Source organism: Rhinatrema bivittatum, chromosome 18 (assembly GCF_901001135.1).
Source record: "Rhinatrema bivittatum chromosome 18, aRhiBiv1.1, whole genome shotgun sequence".
Classification (NCBI taxonomy): domain Eukaryota; kingdom Metazoa; phylum Chordata; class Amphibia; order Gymnophiona; family Rhinatrematidae; genus Rhinatrema; species Rhinatrema bivittatum.
The window spans coordinates 44,530,254-44,552,629 of record NC_042632.1 but is presented as its reverse complement, the minus strand read 5'-3'; the positions used below and the strand labels follow the sequence as shown (position 1 = coordinate 44,552,629).

The 22,376-nt window shown below is 41.0% G+C and overlaps 1 protein-coding gene across 9 annotated transcripts in view; it reads right to left on the bottom strand.

The window, feature by feature from the left end:
• The window catches only part of COL23A1 (collagen type XXIII alpha 1 chain), a 381,168-nt gene that overhangs the window by 16,193 nt on the left and 342,599 nt on the right, over positions 1–22,376 (bottom strand). For 8 of the 9 annotated variants that reach the window (XM_029583497.1, XM_029583495.1, XM_029583496.1 and 5 more), the window contains 9 exons: positions 20,587–20,622; positions 18,399–18,425; positions 17,438–17,464; positions 16,075–16,128; positions 13,280–13,342; positions 12,333–12,374; positions 8,071–8,148; positions 3,580–3,651; positions 2,045–2,089 (listed from right to left, as the gene is read on the bottom strand). In XM_029583497.1, the coding sequence (XP_029439357.1) occupies positions 2,045–2,089; positions 3,580–3,651; positions 8,071–8,148; positions 12,333–12,374; positions 13,280–13,342; positions 16,075–16,128; positions 17,438–17,464; positions 18,399–18,425; positions 20,587–20,622 (444 nt within the window). The remainder of the gene's footprint in view (positions 1–2,044; positions 2,090–3,579; positions 3,652–8,070; positions 8,149–12,332; positions 12,375–13,279; positions 13,343–16,074; positions 16,129–17,437; positions 17,465–18,398; positions 18,426–20,586; positions 20,623–22,376) is intronic. The other variant, XM_029583501.1, reaches the window with a different exon arrangement.

The window sequence follows — 22,376 nt, the reverse complement described above, 5'->3', positions numbered from 1 at the left end:
TCATTTTTTGGCTTTCTTGAGACAATTTTAAAAGTCGATCGTCACCAAATTCCATAAAACATTCATTGGCAGTCTTGCCCCATGACCTCTGAACCCAGCTTTTGTTTCAACCTAATTTTTTTGGCAATCCACTTTTTCATAAATAAAAGGTTGCTCTAGCATCACGCGCCTCATGAAATGCAATGCACTTAATACGATCACAATCTGACGTTTATTGTTATCGTACGTTCCGGCTACAAATAATGGGGCAGATCTTTATACCTGTGCATGGGCATAGATTTGTTCGCGCAACTTGGCGCGAACAAATCTACGCCCGATTTTATAACATGCGCGCGCTGCCGCGCGCATGTTATAAAATCCAGGGTCAGTGCGCGCAAGGGGGTGCACAATTGTGTAAATTGCACGCGCTGAGCCGCACAGCCTTCCTCCGTTCCCTCTGAGGTCGCTTCAAAATCGGAGCAGCCTTGGAGGGAACTTTCCTTCCCCCCCCTGCACCTTCCCCTCCCTTCCCCTATCTAACCCGCCCCCCAGCCCTATCTAAAACCCCCTCCTAACCTTTATTGTAGAAGTTACGCCTGCTCCCGGACCACCGCCACGCCCCCGGACCCGCCCCCTTCCTGCCCTTTTTTCGAAGCCCCGGGACATATGCACATCCCTAGGCTCAGTGCATGCAGGGGCAGCTTTACGGGGGTTACGCGCGTAACCCTTTGAAAATCTGCCCCAATACATTTAAGTAATGTGTAAGGTGCTGTTTTTTTTTTAATTTTTAAATTTAAATGTTTTTATATACCGACAACCGTTTGCACATTGTATCTGTTTACATAGAACATATAATAATGAGAGAGAACATACATTTAATAATAATACATTTAAGTAATGTGTAAGGTGCTGTTAAATTCCTAATTGAATAGCCTACAAAATGGCACAAAAATTATATTAGTGGGATAATCCAATGAAGCGCTGGTGGGGGGGGGGGGGGCAATTTTTATATTGCTACCACCAAGGCAAGAACATGGATGACCACTTGCTTGCTTTTCTGCCCTTGCATCCTATTTTTGTAATTATCTCTTGCTATGATACCCTGTTTTTTCCTCTTGCTTCACTATCTCTTCTCAGCTATTTGACCATTTTTGATTAATTTCCTTTGATTACTTGTCTAATAGCCTATGATTACTATAATTACTATTTTCTTTAAAACCCTTTGATTACTACAATTAATAGTCTATTTAATATCCTTTGATTACGTTAATTGTTTGTTTAATATCTTTTTGTATTCACTATAATTGCATTGGTAAAGCACCGTTGCTATCTTTCTTGTTGAATGGAAACCGATGTGATGTTTTTCACTAAATGAATGTCGGTATAGAAAAATCCGCAAATAAATAAATAACCAACTGTTGTTGCTATTAGAAAACAAACATTATATGCTCATTTCACCCCCATTAATGAGTGAGCACATTTCTTTGCACCAATCTATTCTTAATTTAATTTCTCAGTCAGTTATATGGTTATTTTTTGTCTTTGGAATTATTTCCGAATGTTGCATGTACTGTATCTCAATGTCCTATGGCTCAAACAAGCTAGCCATAACCACTTTCACATTTGTTCATTAATGGTGTAGTCTGTGTGTTCCTAGCAAGGGCAGAGAAACATATAATCTACAAAAACTGTAGCAAACAATAAAAGCTGAGCATGCCAAATAAACAAATCTAATTATGCTAACTGACCACTGTTTTGTTAAAGGCTAGAACTAACCCCAGGGAGAATTTTATAAAACGTTTGTAGATTTTTATGATGATTTGTATGTCAGTGTTTCTGTGGTTTAGGTAGGTCTTCAGTTAATTGTGCTTATGGGGGCAGATTTTAAAAACTTGCGCGAGCGCGTACTTTTGTTCGCGCAGCAGGCGCGAACAAAAGTACGCTGGATTTTATAAGATACGTGCGTAGCCTTTGTTTCTCATCATATTACCAACAGTTAATGGAACATAAATACTGAATGAAACAATAAACTACTTAAAAATAACGTTTTGCCTGATAAATGTACCTTCTCTCCATCGACTCCAGGAGGGCCAGGTAACCCAAGTTCTCCCTATGTTGGTATAAAACAGTAGGGTTAGTAAAGTAAGCCCACAAATAAGTCTACACTAAAAGTTACATACATTTTAAAGAACCATTGGCATGTACTAACTGGCTTGCATGAGAGGGCATGGTAATATCCCCTCTTTATGCAAACTTTGGAAAGAGGTGAAAATGTGGCTATTCCGAGAGTCATTCAGATAATAGTAAAATTGGATTTTTATCTCTGCTGTTTAGAGGTTAAGTGAATTTGGCACAAGAACATAAGAAGTGCAATGCTGTGTCAGACCAAGGTCCATCAAATGCAGCTTCCTCTCTGATGGTGGCCAGTCCGGGTCACAAATTCCCGGGCGATCCCAAATAATTGATCTATTTCAATCCCAGGGATAAGCAAAGGCTTTCCCAAGTCTACTTGGCTAAAAACTGTGATTACAGAGTTTCCTTCAGGAGCTTGTCCAAACCTCTTTTGAGCCTCACTACGGGGTCAATGCAATATTGTGCACTCAGGCTAGCACACAGGTTAACCTGCGGTTGGATGCGCGTTTTGGACGCGCTAGCCTAACTCCCACTGCAAAAAGGGAATTAGCGTGTCCAAAACGCGTGGCTAAACTCACTCGTAGCTAATAGTGCTCATCGCATGTAATTGCCATGTAGGAGAGGCTATTAAATACTACCCACAATGTAAAAAAAAAAATCCCTGCTCGCCCAACGCGCCCTTGTTAATGCGGCAAATTCAATACCAGCTCGGGAGATGGTGTTAAGCCTTACAGCACACGTATCAGGCCGAACGAAAATACAAAAATACAAAAAAGTCTGTGTTGCACAATATACATGTACAATACACACGCTCCAGGCTGTGTATGCTGTGTGCACATTGTGCCAGTCAATCAGCTGCTGTGAGAGAAAACGGGTGCTCGTAAACTGAGTGTCCATTTTAGTAACCTGCACACACAGCCACGTCTCCTGGGCGCCCGATGCCAAGAATGCACTAGGGGCGCACAGTTTATCCCTAGGGCATCTGTTTTAGCATGCCGGCTCATTTACATATTGCATCGGGCACCCAAGAGAGGTGAATGTGGCGGGTTCAGAATAGGCGCCCAGTTTGGACAAATGTTTATTCACGTGCACTTTACTGCATCGGCCTCTTATGTAGTTTGCCTTGATTTTGTCCTCTGGAAAAAGATTCCATAGCTTAATTGTGCGCAGAGTGAAAAAAAAAATACTTCCTACGATTTGTTCTAAATCTGCCAGTTCTTAGTTTCAAGGAGTGTCCCCTAGTCCTAGAGTTGCCATTTAGTGGGGTGTTTTTTTTGTTTTTTTTTACAAGTTTAAGCAATGGTACCAAGACCAAACAGCTTTTACGAGATACTGACTTTTGGTTACAAATAATCTGAACGACGTTTGAACTTCAGACCTAAAGGCTCTGCATCCCTGTGCCCAGCCACTAAGCCACACAGTTCCCACTTATGTGCACTCTCTGATAACAGATAATACTCATCCAACCTTTGATCCTGGGGCTCCTTGAAGTCCTGGTGGACCTTCAGGCCCTGGTATACCTGGCGGGCCTGGGGGACCCTGCGAATATTTCAAATAAAGTTGCATTAGCTATATAAAAACATCTTTAAAGCAATGGTATACAGCGTACAGTCCTCAACTTAAATTAGGTTTTTTTTGTTTGTTTTGTTTTATAAACTGTTTCTTTCTGCCACTAATCCTAAATCACCTTTGTTTTCTGAAAATATTTTATTTTTTTTACATCCTTACATCTTTTATTGTAATCACATCTTTTAAGCTAAGCCTCCATCCCAGAGGTTACCCCATGACCTTGTACAGTACTGTCAGGTACGCAGAACCGTTTCTGACAGAAACGTGACACCAAGGGAATCATTTGCAAAAAAGGATTTTGCAAGTACATGGGCTGTTCACGAACTGGGGACAGACGCCTTTGAAAATCGTTCTCCCCTTCTTCCGCCCAAGTGGGGGAAAAATGGGACTAGGGCACCCCCCCCCCCTTTAAGTATGAAACCCCCCACACATTCCTCATCCCGCGCATGGGGGTTAAGACTCCCCGCGGTCCCAACCCGGCTGCAGGATTTTTAAAGGGAAACTGAGCAAGGAGTTTCCCTTTGAAAATTGGCTTGTTGGGCCTGTGGGCTCAAGGGCATCCAGTAATTTACCCAAGGGAAACTGATTGGCTGACGCTTGCCATCCCTTAGTCTGGCAAAAAAACACACGCAAGGCGTCTACTGCATGCGGACATTAACCCGGATGGGGGGTGGGGAGGGGGGGGGGAGGTTCCTGGGTGGCCATATTTTGGATGGTAAGAAAATAACTTGGAATGTAATTTTCACAAATCTATGCATATTATTTCCCATAGAGGTTTTACCCAAACAAAAAGCAGATGCAGTAGTCTGCGGGAGCGTTATACCCAGGGCATTCTTTGAAAATTAGGGGCAAGGTCCGCGGCACCAGCACGGGCAGTTTGAAAGTTGACCCTCAAATAACTAAGAGGAGCTTCTGCTCAAGAATGAGACAGGCAGAGGAATGAAATCTCAATTAAATTTTGTTTTATTGATTAAATTATCCAAAATACATAATCCGTGCTTGACAGTACCGCCGAGTCACGTGACACACAGACCATGTTCATGCCAACGCTTGATCATCACTCATGGTATTTGAAGCAGATATTTAGAAAGGAGCCTGTATCACACTTGGCCACTGCTGAAGCGGCATTATAAAGGCACAGCCATTCCAAGGCTCGGTCAACGGTGCGCGTGCAGAGCGAAAAGAGAGGTTTGCTAGCAAACAATAAGCATAAGCCCGCAGACACTGTATCATAATCGCTAACATAAAACTGAACTGGCAACATTCATGATGAGGGCGTTTATTTGTGAAAACAAAATATCAGTTCACCTAGTTCATTCAAATGCTAATGACAACACATCTAAATTAATCTTGAAAGCATTTATTATTATTATAATTAAATGTAGTCAGGACATTTATGTTCATGCATAGAATAAATTCATATTGAATCACTTGAGGAAAGAGGGGTTTCTGTATTGCACTGCTGGCATCTGAGCTGGTCAAAAAAGCCCCCCAAAACAAAATAGGAAAACATAGATGTACTAACTAATTATTATACGCACAAGAAAAACCTCAGTGAGGAGGGATTACGATGGCAATGCACAGACTCCAGACCTTTTCTTAATACCTTTCAAATGATTTCAGTGCAAGAATTGCCATCATGGGAACCCATGCCTCTCTAACATCACGGTTTTACCACAAACATTTTGCAGCTTCAGTGCCTACCCTCTAAAAACAGTTCAAGCATCAGCAGGAAATTATTTAGTCTCTAAATGTAGCTTAGCCCCAGTGTCCCTGTGTAAAAGTTAAGAGAGTTATGGGCAGCATCTTTTCTATGGCTCCCTGTTATAGGCAGCTCATGCATGCCGCAGGCATAATTCTCACCGCATTGTGTACCCCCAAAGACCTGTTGCACACTACATTTGCAGGTCTTTTGTTCAAATATTTTATTAATAGATCATTTAGTCTTAAAAAAAAAAAAAAAAAAGTAAACCTATATTGACACGAACAGATAAGGCTTCTTTGCAATTTTGTAAGGAATTCCATTAAACGTCGTGGTATTCAAAATCCAGATTGAAATTGAACAATACCCACCTAAACTCAGATGAAGACGTCAAACACGCTGAGAATTATTTTGAGCAAGTGGTTGGTGGTCAAGTCAAAAATCAACCTCTTTTCTTCTCAAATAATTATACTGATTGACGTTTTTGAGCACCTATTAACCATTGTACTTAGTATTACTATAATTCTATGTTCACTAATTACATAAAAGCCCTATTAAACTTCCAAACTCGCATACATGAACCTATTTGTTATTGGTTAGTTTTAGAAAACTGAAAAAAATAAAAATAAAAAATCCCAGATATAAATTCTTGTAGCTGTTTTTTGTGTTTTAGAATGTATATGATTGTTTTGGGTTTTTATCTGTGGTTAATTGATTTTTTAAGTCTGTTATTATTTTGTATATTTGTCTTGAATGCCTTTATATTATTTGTGTATGTACTTTTTATCTAACTAGAACTGTGGATAGAGCAGGACATAAACTGAAAAAATACATACATAAAAAAAAAAAAATAACCAACCCTGATCCACTCTCTCTCTTTCACTATTTTCGTCATCAGTAGAGATGTATTACACATTCAAAATGTATCGCTATACTTACTAGGACCACTAAAGCTCTAATCAAACTAATAAGGATTTATTTGTTAACCTCATCTGTTACTTGGATATTGTGGGGGTACTTTTCAAAACATTTAACCATTATAAACAGAGTTTTACATGTGTAAATGGGAGGTTTGCAAATTAATCAGAGGTTGTAAACGTACAAGTGCGTGCAGAAGTGATTTTGAGTCTTTCAAAAACACATTCCCAAGTGCGGAGTTGGGAGCGGGGAAATAATTTACGCACGTACTTTTGATTTTCGAAAATACGCATGTAAATGTTTGCATGGACATTCATACCCGCTCCTAGCACAGGGGTAGGCAACTCCAGTCCGAGTGTCGCGAGCCAGTTGGGTCTTCAGGATAATCACAATAAATATGCAAGAGATGCAAAGACGACAGTGCATGCAAATGCATCTCATGAATATTCAGTGTGGATATCTTGAAAACCAGAGTAGCATAAGGCATTCCAGGACTGTAGTTGCCTATCCTAGCTCTACCGTGTGCAAATGTGCACACTTATGCCATTCTAAGGTGCGCGCAGTCCCGCTAATTTTCAAAGGGGACTTAAGCGGTGTAAGTCCGCTTTGAAAATTTAAGCTGAAGTCTGTGTGTACTGCGCACTTTGAACTATAAAATTACCCCTCCTATGTTTTAATCCAGAATATTATGAACTTTAGAGTGATTTCTCCCTAGGGTACTGGATAAAGTAGTAGCTGCTCCACCTGCAATATGATTTTATGTTATGCCAAGATTGCAGTAAAGTCTTGGACTGTTGAAACATTTTAATAATCTCTTAATTATATCAGCACCAAACAGTAATTCTGTTTTTACTGGAGCATACAAGATCCTCTGATCACTGAACTCACACATATTATCTTATGGAGACTCTCGAGAGCAGAGAATTCTTTCACAGGATTTACATTGAAATAGGTGCACTCCAGCATTAGCATAAGACAAATCTTCTGGGTCCATAGAAGGACCTTTATTGTGTCCATACTAAAGGCATGGTTCACTAAGGTTTTTCTCCCATTCTGTGTCTGAGAAAAAGCTTAGTGAATCAGCCCTAAATCACAGAAATATCTATCTATATATCTTTCTATATATCTATATCACACATGTAAAGATACAATATTTTTAATTAGCAAAAATTATCCTCAAAATGCAGAAATAAATTAGAAAAATGCTTAAATCATGGAAGAATCCCAGACATGTTCTGATGCAGAATAGGCAGTGAAGTGCTTGGGCATTGAGGTATGTATGCATGTAGTAACATTGTAATCTGCTGAGATCTGTGTGCCTATAAATTTGATAGATAAATGTGTTTTTTTTCTCCAGTTCTGCTTAAATATCATTGCTAAACAGTCTACGCAGAATTAACGCCACTGACAACCTTCAGCAATGTTTCAGAAAACCATTTAGGCAGAGTATAATTCCAATGTATAATTCCACTTTTAGAAATAATTTTAGTAGTAGTTGAACTTTCTGCAATATGCAACGTGCTTTGGAAAGCAGTTGGCACGAAAGGCCTTACGCAAAACCAAATTTATTTCCCACTGTATTACTAATTTGGGCTGATCATCCATGAGGTGGTCTTGATGATATCCCTCCTCTGCGATATGGCGGAATTCCAAAAAGGGACAAAAGAACGTTGACTATCAGACACAGGGTTGTTTTTTTTCCTTCGCACTGCTCCTCCTACCATGCTCCCCGGGTCTGCCAAACCAATGGCACGTCCTGAAAAGGTTACCTTAAATGCATCCAGAACTCTGCCATCATAGTCAATTACTACAGTATCTCCTTGTTCACCTTTCTGGCCAGGTAGACCCTTGAGGTAAAGAAAAACGTGGACATTTTAGGCACAAATGGAGTGTATTCAGACCTGCAAAACAGGATGCCCCAGAAACCGTAGCGCGAGTGCTTCCTGGCAGAAGGCACCCTGGGCCTGATTCACTAAGCTTTTCTCCCCATAGATGCAGAACAGGGGAAAAGTCCCTTGCGAATCAGGGTCTTCACAACGCTCTTAGCTACCAGAAGGAATTCCAGTTTCAAGGGTTCTTAAGATTAACGATAAAACTGCTATAAACCACGCTTCGTCGTGGTAATTGTAACAAATACTGCAGCTGTTTATGGTCATTTTCTTAATTTTACATTTATGCAACCTCCTTATCTTTACCAGAATTCAACTAATCTTGGTGTATACTATTACAAATATTTGTTTCTGCTGTAATTTGCTTATCCACCGTCTTAAAGACCAGAAGATGAAATTCCAAGAGAGTCCAAAGTTGTAGCTTTAGGTTTTTGCAGCTATCATTTATAACCAGGAAAAAAATTAAAACCAAAAAGATAGTCTTAAAAGTAGAGAACACACAAAAATATCAATCTCAATACTTTCTGAGTAAAAGCAACACTTGGAAACAAAACAAATAAAATCTGATACTATTTTCCAATGTTTGAATCATCAATTTGCCATGTAGGTTACCCCATGTGTCTGTTAAGGGTAGTAACTGCCGCACCATACCGGTTACCCCCACGTGCCTGTTAAGGGTAGGGATGTGAATCGTTTTCCATATCGTCTTAACGATAGAAATCGTGTGGCAGGGCAAGAAAATCGTCTTAGGCACGATTTTTTAGTTAAAAAATCGTTAAAAATCGTTTTTTCCGATTAGTGCGCACTAACTGGAGTTAGTGCGCACTAACTGGGAGTTAGTGCGCACTAACTGAAAATGATACAATTTGACACTTTTCAGGTCAGTTAAGGTCAGTTTAGGAATGAATATGTATTCCTATTGGCTGCCCTCTTATTTATTCATGTTACCAAGTTTCCTACTGATAGTATATGGGGGATGGGAAATGGAAACAGTTGGTAGCTTGACAAAACAAGTAATGTGATCAGTCAATGTGACTAGAACTTGTGCCCTAACCCTGATACCAGGGGTATTGTGATCTTCCTGCACACAGTGCCCTATCCCTATTAATACCAGGAGTGTTGTGATCTTCCTGCACACAGTGCCCTATCCCTAATACCAGGGGTGTTGTGATCTTCCTGCACACAGTGCCCTATTCCTGATACTGGGGGTGTTGTGATCTTCCTGCACACAGTGCCCTATTCCTGATACCGGGGGTGTTGTGATCTTCTTGCACACATCCCGGTATCAGGGATAGGGCACTGCATGCAGGAAGATCACAACACTCCTGGTATTAATAGGGATAGGGCACTGCATGCAGGAAGATCACAACACTCCTGGTATTAATAGGGATAGGGCACTGCATGCAGGAAGATCACAACACCCCTGGTATCAGGGATAGGGCACTGTGTGCAGGAAGATCACAATACCCCGGAGGAGTGAGGGTCAGGCAGCTCCCCCCTGTCTGTGAAGCCAGCCTCTCACTAGTAATGCAGGGAGGGAGCTGTCTCAGACTTCACCATCCTCCCCCCCCCCCTCACCCACACACCATTCACTAGCTGGGACATGGGGGAAGTCAGGAGTGAGGGTCAGGCAGCTCCCCCCTGTCTGTGAAGCCAGCCTCTCACTAGTAATGCAGGGAGGGAGCTGTCTCAGACTTCACCATCCTCCCCCCCCCCTCACCCACACACCATTCACTAGCTGGGACATGGGGGAAGTCAGGAGTGAGGGTCAGGCAGCTCCCCCCTGTCTGTGAAGCCAGCCTCTCACTAGTAATGCAGGGAGGGAGCTGTCTCAGACTTCACCATCCTCCCCCCCCCCCTCACCCACACACCATTCACTAGCTGGGACATGGGGGAAGTCAGGAGTGAGGGTCAGGCAGCTCCCCCCTGTCTGTGAAGCCAGCCTCTCACTAGTAATGCAGGGAGGGAGCTGTCTCAGACTTCACCATCCTCCCCCCCCCCCTCACCCACACACCATTCACTAGCTGGGACATGGGGGAAGTCAGGAGTGAGGGTCAGGCAGCTCCCCCCCCTGTCTGTGAAGCCAGCCTCTCACTAGTAATGCAGGGAGGGAGCTGTCTCAGACTTCACCATCCTCCCCCCCCCCCCTCACCCATACACCATTCACTAGCTGGGACATGGGGGAAGTCAGGAGTGAGGGTCAGGCAGCTCCCCCCTGTCTGTGAAGCCAGCCTCTCACTAGTAATGCAGGGAGGGAGCTGTCTCAGACTGGTATCAGGGTTAGGGCACTGTGTGCAGGAAGATCACAACACTCCTGGTATTAATAGGGATAGGGCACTGTAAGAGATGACTGTAGTAGATTGAATAAAGATCTGATGTTTCTGCTCTCCTCACACCAAACAAAAACAACACACAAGCAGAGAAGCCCTTCTTACAAAGCTGAGCTAGTGAGTTAAGTAGGAGGAAAAGTAAACATACTGGTGCCAGTGTGGCTACTTAAAAAATACACTTACCAACAATCAATTACATATATTTGAACTGTGTACAGTTCCAGCCAGGACCACCTTTCTAAAATGCACAGTGATTGGCAAATTCAACATGCACTAGCATTTCAGGTGCCTGCTAACAAAAATAATAAACAAACAAGTTCTAGTCAGGTGAGTGCTGATCATTACATTACTTTTTTTGTCAAGCTTCCAACTGCTTCCATTTCACATCCCCCCAACCATATTGGTAACATCAATAGATAAGAGCACAGCCAGCCAATAGGAATACATACATACATATTCATTCCTAAGTGACCTTTACTGACCTGGGAAGTGTGAACACTTTGTTTCATTTTCTGTTGGTGTTCGTTAGTTTCCAGTTCCATTTCCCATCCCCCCAACCATCACCTCAGTGGTAACCTTGGTAACATCAATAGATAAGAGGGCAGCCAGCCAATAGGAACACATATTCATTCCTAACTGACCTTCAGTGACCTGGAAAGTGTTTATTTGTATCATTTTCAGTTAGTGCGCACTAAATCGAGTTAGTGCGCACTAACGGGGAGTTAGTGCGCACTAACACGATTTAACGATTTTTAACGATAAATCGTTAGAATTTCTATTGTATCGTGTTCTAAAACGATTTAAGACGATATAAACATTATCGGACGATAATTTTAATCGTTGAAAAACGATTCACATCCCTAGTTAAGGGTAGTAACTGCCGCTCCGAATAGGTTACCTCAAGCTTTATCTTTAGAATTTGTCACGGGGGTTGCAGGTCATCTGGTTATTGCAATGCTACAACTGTGCATCTTTAAATTTCAATTTTTACTTCCTGCTAGGTTCTCTTCCACAAAATCATCTGTACAACAAAGGGGGTACCTCTTGTTGCTGAATAAAGCAGCTTTTAGGAGACAATGGCTATGTTAAAATCAAAATTTGTAAAAGCGCAGAGACTGGTGGTGCCTTAAAGATGAACTGATTTATTGAAGCATGAGCTTTCGAGGACAAGAGTCACTTTGGTGAGATGCATCTCCCCTTCACATCTCCTAAAGCATTTCACCAAGCATACTCATCCTCAAAAGCTCATGATTCAGTTGGTCTACAAGGTGTGACCAGCCTGTGTGTTGTTTTTGCTACTACAGACTAAATTGACTGCTTCTCTGTATTGAAATTAGTTGGGTTTTTTTTGTTGTTTTTTTTTACATGTAGCTCTTTCTCTCTCTCTTTCTCCTTCCAACTAAGCTTGAGTATTATGGAATTCTGGCTTTTCACATCATACTTTACATTTTAATGCACAGTAAGGACTGTGAAACCTCTCTGGTGCTCTCTTTTTACAACTGGGTATATTTTTGTACTTTTTAACTTGTTGTTGCTATAATTTTGCTGAAATTTCATCATTTAATACTAGAATTCCAAAGGTGATCTAGGTATACCATTGTGCTTCCTTTCCATTCTTGAACAACGATGTAAGAATTTTGTCTATCAAATTCTTGGATTGAATCATATTGCATCTTCCCTTTTATATTAGTAAATACATTTAGAAGCAATTTTCACATGCAATTTGCACAGAAAAGCTGAAAGCTAGATACAGGAAAGAACAGGAAGCAAAGGCAAACATGCAGGTCCATGTTGGTGCAAATCAATTCTTACTGTAGATCCAATGACTCCGTCTCCTTTCTCTCCGTTTTCGCCCTAGATATAAGATGCAGCAAAAATCAATGATAATTTCTAAATGCATAAATATATCTACATTCAAGTGAACAAAATGCATTTCCGATATTAAGTATGTCAAAAAATATCTTAAACTCTACACAAGGAACAGAAAAATACCCAATCTGAGATTTTTAAAGCTTCCCAAAATAGGAGAGTAATTGTTCACTCTGACCATGGACGGAGCGAGGTCCTTAAAAAGTTTGTGCAATTACATGCTATTACACTTTTCTGTCTGAGATTTTGGAGAGAAACATTTAAAGAGTAACTTTTCACCCATATAAGTTTGCTTTCAGGTCCCATTATGAAGCAAAACTTTTAAATGAAAGAATCCATGGCTATTGAATGAAGTGGAATATCTCAATACAAACAGATATCTTGACAGATTGTGATAGTTTTTATTGCACCATCACAAAAAGATATAATATACAAGCTTTTGATCTTTTCATCTCAAAAGCTCAAGTGTTACCACCTTTTTTTTTTTTTTTTTTTTTTTTTTAACATTGGTCTAATAAAAGGTATTGCACACAAGCTGGGAGGATTCCGGTTTTCTCCAGGTACAGTATATGGTTACTAGAACTCTGATCACAAAACAGTGAATGATCTGCCAAGGGGTCCAGGCTTTGGTTAAGGTCTCCCTTTTCACTATGGCTCGCTCTATCCACATCTGTGCACCTGGGATTTACTGAATCAAAGTCCCACTGCACTTAGTGCCCTGGCTAGCTGTGAAAAACTGAGAATGGACCAATCAGAACATGGTCTTTTCCAACTTACTCCAGTCTCCAAGAACAAAGGTGAATTAACAAGAGCAAGTAATGAGCAAAGTGCCTTTGAGAATGAGGAATTCCTAACATTATGTTTCCGTGATCTGTCTGTATTGACTATACCTTTGCTCCAGGCAATCCCTCTCTTCCATTCTCTCCTGCGGGACCTGCACTTCCTTTCTCTCCCTGAAAATAAAACAATTAGCATTATACATTTGTAATTCGCTATGGTTTTGAAACTCCGGCTTGTATAGATTATCGCACTGCTAGGGCTGTCTCTGGAGGGCAGGGTGGGCAAATTAGGGCAATTGATCAGGGTCCTGGGCATCCGGGCATCACATGCTCAGGCCATGCCCCTTTTCCATGGGCCCAAGGTGGCAACTGCTGCTCCTCCTCTTCCTCCATAGCCTGTCCTGGGCCATGGGGCCCATGGAGGTAAGAGACATCTGCATCCCAGCCATGCCAGTGGGGTCCAGAGCTTTAAACTCACGTCTGCTGCCATTGGTTCCTCTACTTCTCTTAGCACTCAATCAGCTGATCTTACTTGCAGGAGAGAGGGCTAGAAGCATTGGACCCGCTAGCCTTGCTCTCCTGCTGCCTGGGTCACAGAGGGAGGTGAGGGAGAGGCCCCTGGGAAGTGGAGGAGCAGCCTTCAAGATGCTTCAAGATACAGGGCTTAGGTGTTTGCAAGGATATTTGGGACTCAGGAATGTGGTGTGGGGTATGAACTGAGGTGATGGGGGTGGTGTTTGAGGGAATCTTAGCCACCACTGACATCACTGGGAACAGGAGAGGTATAGAGAGCTCCCCCATTCTCAATCTCCAGATGTTGAGGGTGGGAGGAGTGGAGAGAGAAAGCCCCCCCCCCCCAGAGATTGAGATGGGGGATCTCTCGATACCCACAGTACCTCCCACCCCATCTCCTTACTCTTCAACCTCATGTGGGATGCCTCTCTCCAGGCAATTTACTCCACCCCTCCCCCCCCCCCCCAGGGTTGGCCCTGCTCACACCATCTGCTTTCACATTCATTGACCAGGCACCTCAAATTTAGCAAAGGTATTTTTGCCTGACCTCTGAGCACAGACTGTGATCAGCTATCCTAGAAAGTAAACCTTAATCACATGAAAATCATAAAGCATGTTGTTTTACAAAAAGATACATCATGCAAAGCATAACTATGCATTAACTCTGTCTTGGGACGATGATGTTTTGCTACACCTTTTCTGTATCAATGGTAGATAGTTTGTGATGGTTACTCCCTCTATATGCTTAATTTTAGCTTAAGAACATAAGAATATAAGAAATTGCCATACTGGGTCAGGCCAAGGGTCCATCAAGCCCAGCATCCTGTTTCCAACAGAGGCCAAACCAGGCCACAAGAACCTGGCAATTACCCAAACACTAAGAAGATCCCATGCTACTGATGCAATTAATAGCAGGGGCTATTCCCTAAGTAAACTTGATTAATAGCCGTTAATGGACTTCTCCTCTAACAACTTATCCAAACCTTTTTTGAACCCAGCGACACTAACTGAACTAACCACATCCTCTGGCAACAAATTCCAGAGCTTTATTGTGCATTGAGTGAAAAATAATTTTCTACGATTAGCCTTAAATGTGCTACTTGCTAACTTCATGGAGTGCCCCCTAATCCTTCTGTTATTCGAAAGTGTAAATAACCGAGTCACATCTACTCATTACTCAAAGCCATAGATAGAGTTTAATTCTCAAACACAGTAGATAACACCAGATTCTGTTGAAGGAGTCCTACTCAACAGCCCAGCATAAGAGCTCAAATATCTATTCAGCCATAATCTTTTATGAAATTTGAGGTAGGTGAAATATGAGTCAGTCATGTGCCAACATGACCTAATTCTGTGCATGATCCCAGCCTGGCAATTGGGGTACTTGTGTTTCCCTGCTCCTGGGGGAGGACGGAGCCTCAGCCGTTGTACACCACCACCACCTGGTGGCCAAAGATTGCGGGTGCATGTGCACCAGGTTCTGAAAGGGGCTGCAGTCTGACCCGCTGGTCAAGGAGGTGCTGTGGCTGTGCTAGAGAGGGGAAAGGGATTTATAAAGGGGGGGGGGGAAGGGGGGAATCACCAGGTAGTTTGAATGAAGGCTTATTAAATTGAACTGGAAGTTTAAAAAAGAAGAAGAAAAAAAAGGACGTGATTAACTTGAAACCTAGCCACTTATTTTTAAAACCTAACAGACTTGGTTCAAAAAGAAATAACGAGAGCTACGTAAACATGGAACTGCCAAGGGAATCTATTCAGCCAGTTTTTCTTAATTGCCCACTCTTTTGAATTATTTTGGAAACGTATGCGGGCAGCAATAAATAAAATCACAGATGAAGGAGAGAAGAGAGGAAACCCATAGATCTCAAAATTACTTAAAACACCTGCCTTTGGTCTTATGTGGGATGCTATCATTCTGCCCAGTGAATTACCCCTATAAGGATGTGAGATTGCTAACCACAAGCCCCAAGAGACACTGAAATCTCTGCCAAATAACACCTTTTATCTCTAAAATACAGTCATTCTCTCCGTAAGGTTTTCATTATAACCATGGCCCTCCAGACGCTGCAGGTACTGTAACCGGTAAATAAAAAACAGAAGGGGAGGCTTGCTATGTCCATGCACAATTATCTTATTGCAGGTTGAAGCAATTTAAACTAAACTTGCTTTTCGACTGCCATTATTCAGGTGAGGCGGTTTTATGTAAGACCTGAGGCGGCACCGCAGTGAGCTTTACTAAACGAGATCGGCTTTGCCATCTGTGCTTATGAAACCACTCGAGATTTACAGGAAAGCGAACCAAGAGGGCTCCCCCTGTTTTCTCTGTTATCAGATATCCGTTTGCTTGGCCTGCATAATAACCATCACTACCACGAAGCTGATACACACGGTACCTTCACTCCTGCTGGTCCTTCGGGTCCTGGCTGCCCTGGAGTGCCATCTTCACCCTGAAGACATAGTAGCATTAATTAGGAATAAGGTGACATGTAAAACACTAATACAAATTCAGTGGCTGCAGAAAAACAGCAAGCCTATCTTTCTCTCTGTAGAGAACAATTTGATTTTACAGATTATCTAAATGCATGGTTAAAATTCTGCTGCAAGTGAAATAACCAATGCACTGATTAATGCGAGTACGGGGAAGTGTGGCTCTTTCCAGAATAATCGCCTATGCCCATTTCTAATCTGTTTTTATTCTGGCCAATTCACTGGGTGAGAAGCCAACACGTCTGAAAGCATTAACGTGGCACCGTAGCTAGGAGGAGGGGAGATTTTCTCTTAGGCGAGAACATCCCCCCTTCTGCTGACACACACACGTTCGGTCTTTTTTGTTCTTTCTTAATTCTGAAAAGTAATTTCAAATATCTTAAGAGAAATATTTGTGTCAGATGGTGCTTAATGTAGGAAGTATTTTGCTAACCTTTTTTTTTTTTTTCCTCTCCCCCCCCCCCCCCCCCCGCCCTGACCCCATCATTTCCCTTCCAACCTCATCACCACCCCCTTCAATCCTGTGTAGATTTACGCACCCCGAAGAACTAACTGTTGTTTGATCTCCTACTTGGTTACTTGTCAAGTTAAGTTTATAACCGAATTATTGTTTCACTGTATTAACACTATGTTTAGCCTATTCTTCCTTGCTCTCTTGTCTCCAATTGCAACACCCTGTTTTTTGTAACTTCTTCCTACTCGTTTGGTTATCCCCTGTTATGCTGTAAACCGGTACGATAAGATATTTATCTTGAGCATCGGTATATTAAAAGTTTCTAAATAAATAAATGCTTGATATTGCATCAGCCCCCAAGTCTTAACTCATACTACTCCTGGTCTTTTTTTTTTTTTTTAAAGAGATGCTATCATACACAGGCCATTTGCAGAATCTTAACATGTACTGGTGAAGATATTATTGCAGGATTCTTTGATTTCGGGTTGCTAATTTAATGAAGCTCCAATTTCAGGGTTCGCTAGCTGCCCCTTACCCACACTCATACCTCAGTCTGATTTTTAAAGAATACCCTCTAAAATAGTAGACACTGAATACTCTCTGGTTTTGGAACTGGTTAACTGCTGTTTTAGCTTCCGGGAGATGCAGGAGCAAGAGGTATTGAGAAAACAAGGAAGGCCCTACCTTGTTTTCAAATGTTTAGTTTGACAATTTGATAGACTGCCCTTTGCATAATGCATCAAGGTGTTTTACAAAACAAGGTTATTTTTGCTGACAGACACTAGAAAAAGAACAATATTGACAAAATAACTTACTGGTTTTCCTGAACCACCAGATTCACCCTTGCAAAACAAGAACAAAAAATTTATCTTCAGATAAACTACGAAAAGTTAAAGCAATTTTCTTATAAAAGCTCATGAAATCAGACATATAAATCTTAATGCATAGATTTACTTCTTAATGTCAGCATAAATTCATATGAGATGAGTACCACCTTATGGCAACATGACAACAAAGAAGGTACATTTGCCTTAAAATTAAATTTGAATCTTACGTTAGCTATGCCAAAGATAACAAACTGTTTAAAGAGATGGCACTGCACATCTTTCTTGTGATCACATTTTTAAAAAAAAGGCAATATTATCAGTTTATATCATGCTTTTCCAACAAAAGAGCACAAAGCATGTGACATGAAATTTGTAAGATGGATACATAATGGATGCTAATTTATGCACAATGTTAAAAAATTGCCCCAAAATGATTTCATTATGGGCTGACTGGTGGCTTAGTGGCATAGCCACGTGGAAGAACCTGGATTCAATTCCCAGCTCAGCTTTTCTGCTCCCCAGTTCAGCTGGGGCTGGGAGGCAGGAGGGGAGTCAATTAACACCCAGTGATGATACCCAATGTCTGCATTTCGGTTTTATGTAAGGGCGCTGCCCAAAAGTTTTTGTTCTTTGTGAACCGATACGATGTGCGAACGGATATCGGTATATAAGAGACCTTAAATAAATAAATAAATAAATAAATAAATACATACATTTAGGACTTATGATTGCAGGTTCTGGAGGGAACCCTAGTGTATGGCCCCCTAGCAGAGGACCATCACGGCAATGACCATATTAAACTCACAGTGAACATAAAATACAAGAAAAATCCCCAGGTAGTTGTGAATGAAAGCTCAATATGCCATATTTCGGCCCTGGTTCTGATTCAGCTGGAAGCTCAAAAGGATTAGGAGGATATTGCAGAGTCAAAATTCATCGTGAAGCTTACCTTTAGCCCTGGGGGTCCTCTAGGTCCCTGTTTGGGAAAAAAAAAAAGGGAAGTTTATTATCTTTCTTCAGAAAAAGAAACAAAAGTTAGAAGTGAACACTGTTATTCCCACACGTAGTTTTAAATTCAAGTAACCCAGCTCTCAAAGGGTAAGCAAAATGGCCATTACAGGGGTTGACTTCCTGAGGAGGCTGGATACCAGCGGGTGTGTGTACCATGCAGTTGCACGGTGGGGAGGTGGGGGGACCCACACCTGTGGGGGGTAGCAGTGGACTGTAGAGTCAGCATCAGCCCATGCATGGCCTTCAGTCTGAACATGATGGTAGGCAATGGGAGGATTGAGAGAGTACTGGGCTACGGGGCCAAGAAGGCAGAGCTGACTCCATCTATTGAAGTGGAGCGCCCAGCGCCAGGCCACCAGCAGTAAAGTCCAATTTAAGCAGGCAGTGATCGCAAATATACCTCATACCTAGTCATTGTAGATATCCTGAAAATCTGATCTGTTTATGGCCCTTCAGGACAAGAGTTGCTTACCCCGTCCTAAGCTGTGATATAATGGGTCTATTGCACGTTGTGGCAAATATGCTTGTTTTCTAAGATGAGTGCTGTTTGTATTCTTATGCTCGTGAGTCAGATCATATACACAGAGGGATATTCTGATGGGCTGTATGCAGTTGTTTACTACAGTGCATATGGTTTGAGGAAACAGCCATCTTGATCTGTTGGAGGACACCGTCTTGCTTCCTGTTGGAATTTTAGGGGAAGGCTGTCTTGTGGAAGTGACACACCTTTGTTCTATGAAATCTCAGCTGGGTTTTGTTTTTTTTTGTTTCCACCATTTTGTTTGTGGGAACATTTGGAGTTTCTCTACAAGATATAGAATAGTCCCAGAAGACGTTCTGATCAGAAAAACATGTTAGGATATAATGAACATTTCTTCTCATAGAGGAATTTTAAAATAACTTTTGTGCTGCAGCATTTTGGTATTTCTTTTGTTGTGTTTTATGTCCTATAACACTTTGGATTTTTATTTATTTATTTATTTTTTATTTTGGATGAATAATTCTGCATGAATTTTTTTTTTTTTATAAACTGTAGGTTTAAGTTATTTGTATTTCAGTCAATCATCCTTATTTTATATTCCCATTTTAATAGCATGCATTCAATAATAATGCTGTCATCACAAAACAAAACAAAAAATTAACTACACCTCTGAGTTCTAATTCATTTTCTCATGTAAATTGCTCTGCATTGTCATCATACAATTTAGAGTGCATTATTTTGATATGTAAACATAGACAATGAGCTGATTTACATAATCATGCAGCTCTGAACCTATTCATGCACAGATTTTGTAGTGATTGTAATAGCTAAACAATGTGCACTAACAGCAAACATGAAAAAATTATCAAATGGAATAGCACACATTTGTTGATTCAGCATACATTAACACGTTTGTGAACATCGATGCACCATCATACATCAACCTCTAAATCTGAACACAGACTCACTAAAAATGAAGCATGACATCAATTCTCCCATAATAAATCTGGACTACTGTGCTAGTCGCTAGCTTGTAAATTTTGCAGAATACGAAAAAGCGATGGTCAATTGTCAACCCTGCCTGCTGGTTTGGATAGTACAAATAATTAAGGATGTGTATCTAGCCCATAATGTGGTTGTCCCGTTGGAAGATGGGAATCTCAACAGAGCTAGAATAAGAGGACTTGACCACTCAGCTCAACTTACATCATATTGTTCTGCTCACAAGCAGATACTGGTCTTGTATTCATTTTAGCCTCCATTCATCTCTCAACTGAATATTTACAGGCAGTGGAATGGCCAAGTAACTTATTAAAGTTCGGTCCATTTCACCATACTATGTTCCATACATGACTAGAATTTACAAACAGGCCAAAAAAAATATTTTGTAGAATAAAATACTCCTAAGAAAAAGAGACAAGGCAATGGTAGGACTAGCTAAATTCCTAGTTAAGCTTTTCAAGTGTATTTCCCAACATTTATCTTCAATGGAATTCTGGATGTGTATAAGGGTCACAGAAAGATGCCAATGAAGGTAGAAACTGAAAAAAATTCACACATTCAATGTGCTGTCCATAAGCGATTGCTTAGCAGAGTTGGTGAGAGTGTAGCTGTAGTCTGACAGACAGGCAGAACGAATACTCACCATTATGCCATCCTCTCCTGACTGTCCTTGCAAACCCTAGAGAAATTAACATTTTATGTAGAGTGTTAAACAATTAAGCAACTTTTGTTTCTGAATATTTAATTGGCATGCAAACAAAGTTAAAGCATAGATCTGTACTATCCCATCATTTTATTGGGGAGATGGCTGAAAATCAAACAAATCTATATTAAACATTCTCAACAATGAACTACCTTTTTTTTTTTTTTTGCAAGACTGTTCTGTAATTAAGCTGTAGCAAAATGTATACTGCAGATCCATACAGACAAATTAACTCAAGCTGCCTTGTAACTAGATGATGAAATATCTCACACACTGCTGTTTTCCTCCTGTTTTGCCAAATGAAATGAGTGTCAGCTAGACTATATAGGAATACGTGGTCATACGTGCATCTGAAATATGCCCTGTAGCCAGGAGTGCTCCATGCTACAGCCTCACAGGATGGAATAAAAAAAACAAAACCTGAAACAAGTTTGGATAGATTCATTTCAATTTGTAATTTTAAAAAAATGTTTGGACAAACCCCTTGTACGAATGTGTTCTAATTCACAAAGGGCTTGTCTCACACATTATATAAAAATGCATCAGTCAACGCGATGTCTTCTTAATGTTATTCTGAACTTTTATTAGCCTTGGTAATTTCTGGCTGTTGGCAATATTTTGTTTAGACCGTACTAAGGCTGTAATCTGGTGTCTCTGTGAAAAGTGCTTTTAATTTGTTTTTAAAACCACATTTTAGCAGCAATGAGATGTGTTTTGCTGTGTTTGTTAATCAAAAGACTCTGCTGCAATGGGCATTGTGACCAAATGGGCATAGTTATAGCAAATTGAACAGGAATATTGCTTTCAGTATATACATTCTTTTTAAAGTAATTTTTTTTTTTTTTTTTAAAGAGCAGTACTTCTATGGGTCAGGTTTCACAGACATTCGTCCAATTAGTTATAAGAGGAATATGTTCTGAGAAAGATGGTCATCATGCCTGACTTCTGATTTGTTTGGCACAGACCTGCAGTGAGCTAATGGCCCAGTAGATTTGATGGCCAAAAGTGCGAGAACAGGGAGACTGCCTTGGGGGTGGGGTGGGATGTTGCGAATTATTTATTACTGGCACTTCGGGCCGGGCAGATACACCACAGTACAGGCTAACTGAGCTTCCATCGCCGCATTTTCTGTGCTTACAGAGGACCAATTTTCAAAAGCCACTGGTCAGAGTTAAAGGGACATCTGAAAATTCCCCGCCCTTAAGCTTGCTAAAAGTATGCGTAGGGTTCGACAGCATGTGTGGCTTTAACCGGGTGAAGAGGAAGATATTCCTGGGAGCATGTTTACAGAAACAGCATGTGCGCACGTTGCATTTTTAAATGCATGCATGCTGTTTCCCAGCAAAATCCAACCCACATAAAAAGCAGATGGAAAGTCCACAGGCCAGTGGTACCCATGGGCAATTTTCAAAGGAAAAGTACACCTGGGCTTTCCCTTTGAAAATCCATGCACAGTCTGTAGGTGCAAAGCAGCTGAGGACTTTGCAGCTGGGTGGGTTGTTTTGGAAGACTATCACAATTTGCATATGTTATATGATGCAATAAAGCTCAGTATTTCAGAGATATCTGTAGAAAAGTAAGAGCTGCACAACCTACGATTATGCTGTAGTGTCTATTTGTACGCTGCACTGGGGATGTTTGCAGTCCTATTGTAGATGCAGGTGCCAGTGAAAAGGTCAGGCATCTGCATGGTGATGTAAATGTAGTTGCAATTTGCTTGAACTTCGGTT